The sequence below is a fragment of the Neovison vison genome, chromosome 11, assembly GCF_020171115.1.
Source record: "Neovison vison isolate M4711 chromosome 11, ASM_NN_V1, whole genome shotgun sequence".
In the NCBI taxonomy this organism is placed as follows: Eukaryota; Metazoa; Chordata; class Mammalia; order Carnivora; family Mustelidae; genus Neogale; species Neogale vison.
In genome coordinates this window covers 85,514,319-85,528,146 of record NC_058101.1, presented here as the reverse complement: position 1 = coordinate 85,528,146, position 13,828 = coordinate 85,514,319, and the positions used below count along the sequence as shown (strand labels likewise).

At 43.2% G+C, this 13,828-nt stretch overlaps 1 protein-coding gene across 1 annotated transcript in view; it reads left to right on the top strand.

Moving 5' to 3' along the window:
- Positions 1 to 1,444: 1,444 nt before the first annotated feature.
- Positions 1,445 to 13,828, top strand: part of FAT4 (FAT atypical cadherin 4) — a 178,769-nt gene continuing 166,385 nt past the window's right edge. The window contains exon 1 of the mRNA XM_044224026.1: positions 1,445 to 7,190. Coding sequence (XP_044079961.1) covers positions 2,019 to 7,190 — 5,172 coding nt within the window. The 5' untranslated portion in view covers positions 1,445 to 2,018. The remainder of the gene's footprint in view (positions 7,191 to 13,828) is intronic.

Genomic DNA, 13,828 nt, shown 5'->3' with positions numbered 1-13,828 from the left:
GCAAATCTGCACTGTGCATTCCCAGACAGGCTTTGCTTAATCCTTCCTCCCCGCTCTAACAGACCCTCACCCCCCCGCCTTTCTTTTATTTCTCTCGACCCCCTTACCCCTGCGTTATTACTAGCATAACAACCTAACGGTCTTCCTTCAGACCCCGCCACTAAAGTTATTTATCTGCAAACCTGACCCCACCTCCATCTATCCTGCGGCAGCTTTTTGCTGTTCTTGCTCTGACGCCGGCCAAGCTTTGACCAAAAAGAAAAAAAAAAAAAAAAAAAAGAAAGAAAGAAAAAAAAGAAAAAAAGAAAAAAAAAATCATCCCCCTTCTCAGCGCCTCCGACTCGCCGGGCTCCCACACCCGACCGCCTCCAGTCCTCCGGGAGGCTGGAGTGATTAGCATCCCGAGAAGCCAGTCGGAGGCCCAAGGAGCCGGAGAGCGCTCGCGGTAGGAGCGCCAGGCGGGCCTGCCTCAGCTCCGGCCCAATGGGGCTGGGGAGAGGGAGGGGCAGTAGGTGACAGGACCGGGAGCTAGGGGGAGTCCGGGCGAACTAAAGTGCGGGGATCAATGAGCGGCGAGCAAAGTTTCTGAGTCCTGCTCCAGCTCGCGTTCTTCCCTCCCCCTCTGTTTGTGTTTCAGCGACGGCCGCTGTGTGTGCGTGCGTGTGTGTGTGTGTGTGCGCGCAGCGGGGAAGAGGCGGGGAGTGTGAGGGACCCGCCGGAGGCTGAGAGCGGCTCGCTGAGCTCCGGCTCCACAGCGGTACAGCCTTCATCCCGGGCAGGCGAGAAGGAGAGCGCTGACAGGCGCCGTCCGGAGCTGCCGCGGGCGCCGCCACAGCCCCGCGCCGACTTCCCCCGCCTCCACCGCCAGCGGTGAAGGAGAAAGGGGGGAGCAACCGCCCCCCGCCCCAAACAAAAAGGCTTGTGGATTACAAAGTGAAACTGACACGGGACAATAAAGGCAAAGATAACGGGGGCAGGGGCGAGGCGCGCTGGAGTGGGCTTCTGCCGGGGGCCGCCGGAGAACGACCCCCCTGGCATGGTGAGGGGAGGGGACTCGGGCATCGCGCGCCGTTCCTGAGCGACCCCTGCGAGGCCGAGAAGAAAGGGGGACGGACCTGCACTCGATTTGGATGTACAAATAATGAGACTACAGGCACCTCGGCAGAGGTAAAACACCAAAACCAAAACAAAAATGCTGAAGAGCCCTGGATGGTGCCTGCGTGCGACCACCAGCTCGAAGCCGCAGCAGGGGCGGCGGCGGCGGCGGCTGGAGGAGAAGGGACGAAGCTGAGCGCTCCTGGGTACCGGAGCCCTACCTCCAACGCGAGCGCCTGGAACGCAATCGCTAGCGGCCAGCGCGCAGACGCCGGCGGCCGGGCCTCAGCGGCCACTTCTGCAGCGGTGTCGAAGGGGCCTCGCAGCCTTGTTATTGAGGAGTGAGAACTCGAGGAGATCGCTGGTCTCCAGCTTTTGGGAAAGGAATTCTATAATCTCCCGGGTCCCCACCGCCCCCTCCCCCGTGCGCAATTGTTCTTGCCACACATCTCTGCCGAGGTTCGTTCTTCCCTCTTCAGTTCCTTCGCGGTGGGTAAGTTCTAAAGTTTCCGGAGACAATTGTTTGCAATGATTCCTCATATACCTTAAATACAGGCAACCGCTCCCAATCCACACCCACCCAGGCGAAAACGCTCAGACTCTGGATTCAAAAAAACAAAGTGAAGGGGGAAAATGTAGGAGGTTGGAGAAACTTTTCTGGGAATTCATCAGCGCACAGGAGTGTCCCGCGGAATCCCTTGCGGCTTTTCGCCCGGGCATCTCTCTCGTACTTGTAAGTCCAAATGGCTACCTGGAGCCTTTCTCTGACGCGATTTGCTTCTGCTGGGCTGGAGGTTCTTTGAAATAGCAGAGCTCTGAGGGCCGTCGGCTGCACTTTTTTGCTGGGGCTACTTAATCCCTGCTGTTACTCTTTTTGCTTCACTCTTCCTTCTTTTTATCACACCGTTCCGGGAGCCAGGACCATGGACTTAGCAGACAGGGCGCCTGGACGCCCATGGCTCCAGCTGCCCCCTCTATCAGTATTTCAGCTCCTCCGAGTCTTTTGGCTGCTATCACAGCTCCCCGGGCCGGCCCAGGTCAGCGGGGCCGAGCAGCGCCAGGTGTTCCAAGTGCTGGAGGAGCAACCTCCCGGCACGCTGGTGGGCACCATCCAGACGCGCCCCGGCTTCACCTACCGGCTCAGCGAAAGCCACGCCCTGTTTGCCATAAACAGCAGCACCGGGGCTCTCTACACCACCGCCACCATCGACCGCGAGAGCTTGCCCAGCGACGTGATCAACCTAGTGGTCCTTTCCAGCTCTCCCACCTACCCCACCGAAGTGCGAGTGCTTGTGCGGGACCTCAATGACAACGCCCCCGTCTTCCCCGATCCCTCCATCGTGGTCACTTTCAAGGAGGACAGTAGCAGCGGGCGCCAAGTCATCTTGGATACGGCCACCGACTCGGACATCGGCTCCAATGGTGTGGACCATCGCTCTTACCGCATCATCCAGGGTAACGAGGCGGGTCGCTTCCGCCTGGATATCACCCTGAACCCGAGCGGCGAGGGTGCGTTTCTGCATCTGGTGTCCAAGGGCGGGCTGGACCGCGAGGTCACACCGCAGTACCAACTATTGGTGGAAGTGGAGGACAAGGGTGAGCCGAAGCGGCGGGGCTACCTGCAGGTAAACGTGACTGTGCAAGACATAAATGACAACCCCCCAGTTTTTGGCAGTTCCCACTACCAGGCGGGGGTGCCTGAGGACGCAGCGGTGGGCTCCAGCGTCCTCCAGGTGGCGGCGGCGGACGCGGACGAGGGCACCAATGCGGACATCCGCTATAGACTGCAGGACGAGGGGACTCCCTTCCAAATGGACCCAGAAACGGGGCTTATCACCGTGCGGGAGCCCCTGGACTTCGAGGCCAGGCGTCAGTACTCGCTTACCGTGCAGGCTATGGACCGAGGCGTGCCTTCCCTCACTGGGCGTGCCGAGGCGCTCATTCAGCTTCTAGATGTCAACGACAATGACCCCGTGGTGAAATTCCGCTACTTCCCGGCCACCTCGCGCTATGCCTCTGTAGATGAGAACGCTCAAGTGGGCACTGTGGTGGCTCTGCTCACTGTGACGGACGCAGACTCACCCGCGGCCAACGGGAATATTTCTGTGCAGATTCTAGGGGGCAATGAGCAGCGCCACTTTGAGGTGCAGAGCAGCAAAGTGCCGAACCTGAGCCTCATCAAAGTGGCCAGCGCCCTAGACCGCGAGCGCATCCCTTCTTACAACCTCACAGTTTCGGTCTCTGATAACTACGGGGCGCCCCCTGGCGCAGCGGTCCAGGCGCGTTCTTCTGTGGCAAGCCTGGTGATTTTCGTAAATGACATCAATGACCACCCTCCTGTCTTTGCACAGCAAGTGTACAGAGTGAACCTGAGCGAGGAGGCGCCCCCGGGAAGCTATGTGAGTGGGGTGTCTGCCACTGATGGCGACTCTGGTCTCAATGCTAATCTGCGTTACAGCATCGTCTCTGGCAATGGACTAGGTTGGTTCCACATCAGTGAACATAGCGGCCTGGTGACCACTGGAGTTGCCGGGGGCTTAGACCGTGAACTGGCTTCTCAGATCGTATTGAACATCAGTGCTCGGGACCAGGGGGTTCACCCCAAGTTTTCCTATGCCCAGCTTGTAGTGACTCTCCTGGATGTGAATGATGAAAAGCCAGTATTTAGCCAGCCAGAAGGGTATGATGTGTCTGTGGTTGAGAATGCCCCAACAGGGACAGAACTACTGGTGCTTAGGGCAACTGATAGAGACCTGGGTGACAATGGGACAGTGCGCTTCTCCCTGCAAGAGGCCGAGACTGACCAGAGATCCTTCCGGCTGGATCCTGTGTCTGGAAGGTTGAGTACTATCGCCTCCTTGGACAGAGAGGAGCAAGCTTTCCATTCCCTGTTGGTTCTGGCCACAGATCTGGGCTCCCCTCCCCAGTCATCAATGGTTCGCATAAATGTGAGCCTCCTGGATGTGAATGACAACAGTCCTGTGTTTTACCCAATCCAATACTTTGCTCATATTCAGGAGAATGAGCCTGGAGGAAGTTACATCACGACAGTATCTGCCACTGACCCAGACTTGGGTCTCAATGGAACTATCAAATACAGTATATCCGCTGGGGACAGGTCTCGGTTTCAAGTCAATGCTCAAAGTGGGGTTATTTCTACCAGGATGGCCCTAGACAGAGAAGAAAAAACAGCCTACCAGTTGCAAATAGTGGCTACTGATGGTGGCAATTTACAGTCTCCCAACCAGGCAATAGTAACCATCACTGTACTGGACACTCAAGACAACCCACCTGTATTCAGCCAGGCTGCCTACAGCTTCGTGGTCTTTGAGAATGTGGCTCTGGGATATCATGTGGGTAGTGTGTCTGCATCCACCATGGATCTCAATTCCAACATCAGTTATCTCATTACTACTGGGGACCAGAAAGGTATGTTTGCTATCAACCAGGTCACTGGTCATCTTACCACAGCGAGTGTGATTGACAGAGAAGAGCAATCCTTTTATCAGCTGAAAGTAGTGGCCAGTGGGGGCACAGTGACTGGAGACACTATGGTTAACATAACTGTTAAGGATTTGAATGACAACTCTCCCCATTTCCTTCAGGCTGTAGAGAGCGTAAACGTGGTGGAGAATTGGCAGGCTGGTCACAGCATTTTCCAAGCCAAAGCTGTGGACCCTGATGAAGGTGTCAATGGCATGGTACTCTATAGCCTGAAGCAAAACCCCAAGAACCTGTTTACTATCGATGAAAAGAATGGTAATATTAGTTTGCTAGGACCCCTGGATGTTCATGCTGGTTCCTACCAAATAGAGATTTTGGCATCTGATATGGGTGTCCCACAGCTCTCCTCTAGTTTCATCTTAACAGTTTATGTCCATGATGTAAATGACAACCCACCAGTGTTTGATCAACTTTCTTATGAGGTCACCCTTTCCGAGTCAGAACCCGTGAATTCTCGATTCTTTAAAGTGCAAGCTTTTGATAAGGATTCAGGAGCAAATGGTGAAATTGCATACAGCATTGCTGAAGGAAATACAGGGGATGCTTTTGGCATATTCCCAGATGGTCAATTGTATATAAAAAGTGAACTGGACCGTGAACTTCAAGACAGATATGTTTTACTGGTTGTTGCTTCTGACAGAGCAGTGGAACCCCTTAGTGCTACTGTGAATGTTACTGTAATTTTAGAAGATGTAAATGATAACAGGCCTCTTTTTAACAGTACCAATTACACGTTTTATTTTGAAGAAGAGCAGAAAGCTGGGTCATTGGTGGGCAAAGTAAATGCTATAGATAAAGACTTTGGGCCAAATGGAGAAGTAAGGTATTCCTTTGAAATGGTGCAGCCAGATTTTGAGTTGCATGCTGTTAGTGGGGAAATTACAAATACTCGTCAGTTTGACAGGGAGTCTCTTATGAGACAGAGAGGGACTGCAGTGTTTAGCTTTACAGTCATTGCAACAGATCAGGGGCTCCCTCAGCCTCTCAAGGATCAGGCCACAGTGCATGTTTACATGAAGGACATAAATGATAATGCTCCCAAATTTTTAAAAGACTTTTACCAAGCCACCATATCAGAGTCAGCAGCCAACCTGACACAAGTTTTAAGAGTATCTGCCTCAGATGTTGATGAAGGTAATAACGGACTTATTCATTATTCTGTAATGAAAGGAAATGAAGAAAGACAGTTTGCTATAGATAGTACCTCTGGTCAGGTGACTCTAGTGGGCAATTTAGACTATGAAGCAACACCTGCCTATTCCCTTGTAATTCAAGCAGTGGATTCAGGTGCAGTCTCCCTCAACTCCACCTGTACCTTAAATATTGATATTTTAGATGAAAATGACAATACCCCTTCTTTCCCTAAATCAACACTGTTTGTTGATGTTTTGGAAAACATGAGAATTGGTGAACTCGTGTCCTCTGTTACTGCAACCGATTCAGATTCAGGTGACAATGCTGATTTACATTATAGTATCACTGGAACTAATAACCATGGAACTTTCAGCATCAGCCCAAACACTGGGAGTATTTTCCTTGCCAAAAAGTTGGACTTTGAGACACAGTCTTTGTACAAATTAAATATAACAGCAAAAGACCAAGGAAGGCCTCCTCGTTCATCTACAATGTCAGTGGTTATACATGTGAGGGACTTTAATGACAATCCTCCTAGCTTTCCTCCTGGGGATATTTTCAAGTCCATTGTCGAGAACATTCCCATTGGAACGTCTGTCATTTCAGTGACTGCACATGACCCTGATGCAGATATTAATGGGCAACTCTCCTATACAATCATTCAACAGATGCCCAGGGGCAACCACTTTGGCATAGATGAAGTCAAAGGCACTATATATACTAATGCTGAAATAGATCGGGAATTTGCCAATCTCTTTGAGTTAACCGTAAAAGCCAATGATCAAGCTGTGCCTATAGAAACGAGACGCTATGCTTTGAAAAATGTGACCATCTTGGTCACAGACCTCAATGACAACGTTCCAATGTTTATATCACAAAATGCCCTTGCTGCAGACCCTTCAGCTGTGATTGGTTCTGTTCTGACAACGATAATGGCTGCAGACCCAGACGAAGGGGCAAACGGAGAAGTGGAGTACGAGATCATCAATGGGGACACCGACACCTTCATTGTGGATCGTTATAGTGGAGACCTGAGAGTGGCTTCAGCACTCGTGCCTTCTCAGCTGATCTATAACCTCATAGTTTCAGCAACAGACCTTGGCCCTGAAAGGAGGAAATCAACCACTGAACTGACCATCATTCTTCAGGGCCTTGATGGACCTGTTTTTACTCAACCCAAATATATAACTATTTTGAAGGAAGGTGAACCCATTGGTACCAACGTAATATCCATAGAAGCAGCTAGCCCTAGAGGATCTGAAGCCCCAGTGGAGTATTATATTGTTTCAGTTCGTTGTGAAGAAAAAACAGTTGGACGCCTCTTTACTATTGGACGACAGACTGGCATAATTCAGACTGCAGCCATTCTGGACCGGGAGCAAGGAGCATGTCTTTACCTCGTGGATGTTTATGCCATAGAAAAATCAACCGCTTTTCCCAGAACCCAGAGAGCAGAGGTAATGATTTTGTAGTCATTTATGAATTATTTGTTGATGTGCCTTTTAGAAAGATTGTTCTCTCATATTTACTTTCTATAATGATTTACCTTCATTGTTTCTATTACTGACAGGGCCATATAAAATGTTCTGTCACAAAGAGAACAAGAATCACATAAAATTGAGCTTTCATCCTGGTCAAAACCAAACAACAAACAGCTTATATGCTTTACCTCCTAGCAATCATATGTATAAGGCCAGGGAGAAATCTAGCCATTTCAGAAGTGGAAAAAAAACAAACAAACAATGCTGAAACAGTACACTAACTAGACACCTCTCAGTAAGGAAGTCTGCTAGAGAATGGGCAATTTCAGACTAAATTTCTGTTCCAAAACCAAAAACTCTGGTAGAAATCAGCATTAGAGCAAAGCTTTCTGGGAGGAGTGGCAAGACAGTACCGACTGGCAGTTTACATCAGGATAGTATTAACTTTCACATCCTCAGCAGTCTTGGCAGTTTCTTTATAGACAGTGACTAATTTTAATGTGCTGAGCCAAGTTTGGGGAGATTCCTGATTTCATCTGCTTTCACATTTGAGGCACCATCTTCTGACTTAGGGTAATCCTTTCTCTTCCCTCTCGAAGGAAAGCATGTAATGTGCTATGAATTATCAGAGATTAGAGGGTGCTTCTTGATGCAAATCTGTGGTCAGTGCTAGGGTACAGGCACATGTTGCTCTGTCTGCTGATGGGTTAGAGATTAGGGTTTCTAGCATATGCCTAAAACATTCCAAGCCTGGCCTTCCCTGGGCTGTACTTCCCTGGGCTACTACCTCTGTGTTGCATTTTCATTGAACTGCTTCCAGTGTTGTTTTGATAATCAACTAGAAATCACACAGTTAGACTCTGGAAAGCTATTGTTCTCTGTTTTCTGAGTTCCTTTCTCCCTCCTCCTCCCCTCAAAGACATTCTAGTGTCACTCAGCCAAAAACACAAAATATCAAATGTCATTTGGGATACTTGGCAGTAACCCAGACACAATATACTAGTGAGATTGAGACTTACGTATTTGTTTTCTTGCTTTCTTTATTTTGGGTGGGGGGGCGGTGGAGGGTGAGCAGTTTTCTTCATTTAAAATATTCACTTATTATTATTATTACCCTTTTGAATCCTTGTGATTTTTTTTTCATAATAGCTAGCTGTATCTATTCTTCAGATAGAGCAGCATATTCATGGCCTAGAGGATATTAGAGATATAATTAGAGATATAATTCTTAATAGAGATACAATTCTTAGCGATATAATGCTAACTGGAATTCAGTTTTATTTTATATACATAGCCCTGAAGGGACTTGTAACCCAAATGTCCTCTTTTCCTAATTAGAATTTTAAAGATCTTAACATGGGTCTTACATGTTGAGCTCTTTGGTTTAACTTGGGCCATGATTTACATACATTTTTATATTTGATATCTGGTTGTCCCTCATGTTAACTGACCCCCTATTTCTACCTTCCTTCTCTGGGATTATTTATTAGATAAAGAGATTTAATTAGTTAGAAAACTGAAATATTTATTAAAGATAGGCAACTAAGTCTTTCTAGACTTGAGATGAATTTGCTAAACAGTGAAACAAATTATGTTATTGGTTGTTGCTAGGTTCAGTGCATTATATTTTATTAGAACAACATGGAGAATGAGAATAAATGCCCACTGGTATCATTAGATTTCTTTTACCTTGCTATTTAATCATTAAATATGCAAAGATTAGTTTGGCTTAAATTTATTAAATAGTGCTGCTGGCTCTGCAATAGGCATGAGGATCAAAAAGTAATAATTGTAAGTCATTTTGCTGGTCATAGGGGATAGTATTCCTGTTACTTTTTAAATATCAAATAACATCAATATAAAAAATTGTTCATATTTACTACACCCTATTTATCTAAAAATCTGGGGATAATTCATTATGGTGATTTTTTGTTAAGAAAACAACAACAATAACAACAAAAAAAAAACAACAAAAAAACTGCCAGGGTATTTTCTGTGAACTAAAGTGCTGAAATTGTAAACCAAGTTTGAGTTTCCAAGCTCCAACCACTCCTATAATTAAAAGCAAATGTGTTTCTCCAAAGAATATTGAAAGCAGTGGTTGGGAGCTAGAATTTCATATTATTATTGGTTGTATCTTTCAAGTATATACAATAAAGTTCTTTTTTCCTTCTGCTCAAACAATTAATTTACTGTGATTGTGCAAAAATAAGTTATATTACCTCTGGTTGTCAGAGGTGATTTTTCAGTTGTTTGTTTTCAAGTACAAACTTTGTTCCAATACTTTTTTGTTGTTGTTGTTGTTGTTACTCATGTGCACTGATAGGGCTCTGGGTTGCTTACCCAGGTTTCTGGCTAGAGTCATAGCTGATCATTCCATGGGCAAGCAGAGGGTCAGTGGGTAAAAGAGAAATGATTTAATCTGCATTCTTTTTCAAGCTCTGACGCACGTGGAGAGAGCAGAGGTCTGTGGCTCTGATCTTGCTCATTCCAGAGATCTTTCCAATTGTATACCTTCACTCACTCTCCTTATCATATCTAAACCTTTGACATGAATAGGAATTCTTCAAGGATGGTTTCTGAGTTGCCTCTGAGTTGCAGACACAAGGTTTATTATAGTTTTGTGTCTTTGTATGCTTGGATGAATCTTGATTATGTTAGAACAGCTAGAGACTGTGGACTCTGAGAAAGAAACTGAGGGTTTTGGAGGGGAGGGAGTAGTGGGTGGTTGGGTGAGCCTGGTGATGGGTATTAAGGAAGGCACGTATTGTATGGAGCACTGGATGTGGTGCATAAACAATGAATCTTGGAACACTAATAAAATAAAATAAAATAACAAAAAAATAAAATGGATAAAAAAAGAACAGCTCATATAAAGTTTGTACCATTTTTCTAGGTTCAAGAAAAAATAGGGATGCAGTTCTTCAAAAGACATTTCTTTTTTAATATGTGTTGTATAGAAACATGCAACTTAGGGACTTGGTTGTACCTCAACAAAGAGGGAGGTTTTGTTTCATTGATCTTTGTTATCTCAAAGTCTAGTATATACCTGTGGTATAGCAGGTGCTCAGTACATGTTTGTTAAATGAGATGGTAGAAGAGTTAAGATCAGAATGTGTTTTCTTTTGTCTCAGGAATAACTCAACAGAGAGAAGCTGAGGGAACAGAAGAAATTAGTTAACTTGATTTTGATCATGAATTGAACTAAGGACATAAAGACATGCCAATTATCTCTGTTGTACAAGTGAATTGAGAACTGTTAGAAAACTCAGAGAGGAAAGAGATACTTAGGTGGGGGGTCTTAGGGTTTAAAGGAAGGACATACTGTATATGTGTCCAGCTCACAGTTCTCAAATTTGTCAGTCTTAATACCCCTGTATGCTCATAGAAATTGTTAAGGACTTCAAAGAGCTTTTGTTTAGGTGTGTCTTCTCTATTAAAATTTGTCATTTTGATCATAAAACTGAGAAAAAAATAAATATTTATTAATTTGTTTAAAAATCATATTAAACACATATTTTTACTTTATTAGAAAACTTTATTTTCCCAAATTTAAAAAGTAATGAAAAGAGACATTATTTTATATCTTCATAAACACCTTTAATAGATGGCTTAAGATAACACAGCTGGATTCTCAAATCTTCTCATTCATTCCATTGCAATAAATTATTTCAGTTAAAGTAGATGAAAAGAATCTATCCTCACTCAGATCTATGAAATTGGGTAAGGGAGATATACTTTGGTATTCTTCTCAGATAACTGCTGATTTTCTTTTTATACTATACCAGAACTCCACAAGTGGCACTTTCTTAAAATTTACTTGGAATGTGGAATTTGAAATCCCATCAGTGAACTTTTTATACTTTGTTACATAAAAGTACATTGATCTATCTTGCCTTTTGAATGGATATTTTTTTAACTATTCATGATTTAGAAATATCAAGAATTGATCATTTGGAAAATATTGTTATAAGGGCTCAGAATCTTATAAAAAACTTTAAATATATATTGACTCTCAACTTCATGGCAATGGTTAGAAGTATTTCAAAATTTGAATTTTTACTCAGAATCTCAAATTTCGTTATCAGTAACATATATTATTGTTTTCCTTCAAGTGTCAGGTGCCCTTTGTTCATTTGATAACAAACAAGTATCTGCCACATACTGAAGTCTAAAAAATATATAGTTTCCCTTTCAGTTGTTCTTTCAAACAAAAACTGTATTCCATAAGGAAAACAACTGGTTTACCTTGCATTTCATTCACATGCATTCTTTTCTTTAAGGCAACTATAGTCCTTAGGTAAAAATTAGTGGTTTAGGTACATTCTACTGTTTGCCACACAAAATATTTAAAAAATTCAGATTTAAGTGCCTAGATTTAATAAATTTAGTAATTTTGCTATTTCTTCAAAAGATTTTCTTCAGTTTTTAAATGAAACTGGCATTTTATTTTTACTGTGAGTACATAGCAGTGAAGAATACAATTACTGCTAGAATACTGGAGAGCTACTGCTTTAATTTGTGCTAAGGCACTAGCAGTTTTACCCATCATGGCTTTTGCACCTCTGGTGTACATGTCAATACAGAGAAAAAGGCAAGTAATGTTGTTCATTCTTATGAAGACAGTGTTGACTTCCCAGGACTCTTTAATGGGTCTCTGGTATGCCTCAAGCCCCATGTTGCACTGAAGAGAATCATTGGTTTAGGTAATGAGATTTTTACATCTCAGTGTAAGAAAAGCCATTAGAAAGAGTCTATTAGAAGTGTGTTTATAATATTAGGTGCACAGACTATGACAGTAACAGAAATGAATTTTAGCAATTGGGTAACAAATTAATTTATTTTCGCAGTGAACACCATCAAGATTTCTAAGAGAAATCAAAAGACATTTATAAGATAAGTGCTAAATACCAAGTTTAGAAATGATTGTCTTCTAGAGGGTTTAGAATCAGAGCTAGTGAACCTTAGATTAAACCTCTCTGTATCTTGTGTATCATCCCTCACAGGCAAAAAATAAGCAACAGAACTCAGTAAATAATAATAATAATAAAAATAAAATAATAATAATTACAATAACATTTATAACATAAATGTTATATATATAACAATAATATTAAATACAATAACATTTATCAACTATTGCTATGTTCAATCATTGAGTTAAGTGCTAAGTTTTTGGAGAGTTTACCCTTTGAGCCTCATAACACTGTTAATATCATTTCCACTTCATAGCTATGGAAACAGCTTCAGAAAAGTTAAATGATTTGCTTAAATTCCGATAGATAGAAAGGAAAATCACACCCAGCCTGCATACGTCCACTATTTATACTCATAACTACTATTCTAGAAAGCCAGGGAAATCTGTGGTTTCAGTTAAGAAAAGGGCCCTTTACTCTGTAGATATGAGTATGTATGCTTTTAATAATCCTGTTTTCAAACCCTTATTTATTGTTAAAAATCTTTGAATTATAACTCCCTTAGTCTGAACTAAGGGAAATGGCTTTTGCTTGCCGCAATCCTGGCCATCAGCAGATGCTGTACATTTTTATGGGTCAGTTAGTGGCGGTAACTGTCCCCAATTGGGACATGTGGAAGTGTTTCTAGAGCAGGAATGAAGGGTCAGAATACAAGAGAGGGGGTTTGGAGACAAGTGAAGAGCCCAGGTATTGGTAATCCCTCTTCTAATCCACAGTACTGTACAATTTGGAAGTAGATGCTGTAATTTATGAAGGTGGAGAATCCATTTTTAGATTAACAGATGGTAAATCTTACTCTCTTAGGGAATATGATAAAGTTGGAGTGGATGGTGAATGAAGATTCTATTAAAGGAGGAAAAGATTTTATTGCTTTTTCTTCTATTGATCTCCAGAGTATTCTTTTTAAAAAGCAACCTGTGATTGTTTTCTGATTTTATTTTGTCTTATTGATATGTTTCCAAATTTATTAAACAAGATATTATGATTCCATTTTCAGGACATGTACAAATGTGTATTACAAACAGCAATATTGTTGGCCAGTTAAGCTTATGCTCCATATTTACGTATGGCTTCAGGATGCTTGATTTGGTCTCCCTGTTTTGGTAATAGATTTCCATGGACATAACTTATTTTCTGATTAATTTATTCTTTTTTTTCCCTTGCTTTTATTAAAACACTAATCATTTTAATTCTTTGTTGTTCCAATAGATTTTGAGGCAACTACTCCAGGATTATTTTGGAAAAGTATATATGTACTTAGCACTTTGTGGAATCAATTCTTCCTTATATTGTTTACAGCTTGCACTTTGTCATCATTACAATGAAAAACTGCCTAGGAACCTCATTAGTTGTGAGGGACTGTTGAATTAGTGACTATAAAGGATTTCACAGGCCTGAAGGTGTGTCCTGTATTCCAAGAATTAATACATCTAAAGTTCAGCTCTTTATAATACCCTTGAAAGTAGGTAGTATTCAAAATTAGGAGCGTGTGAGTGAAACTAGGAAAAGATTAACCAGCAAATAATTTGGGCCAAGATGAATTTTAAAGTACTTTAAAGTAACCTAGATATAAAATGTGGTAATTTTCTGATGTTTTCAGCCTTTAAGCAGTCTGTGACAACAGTGACCAATTTTAGT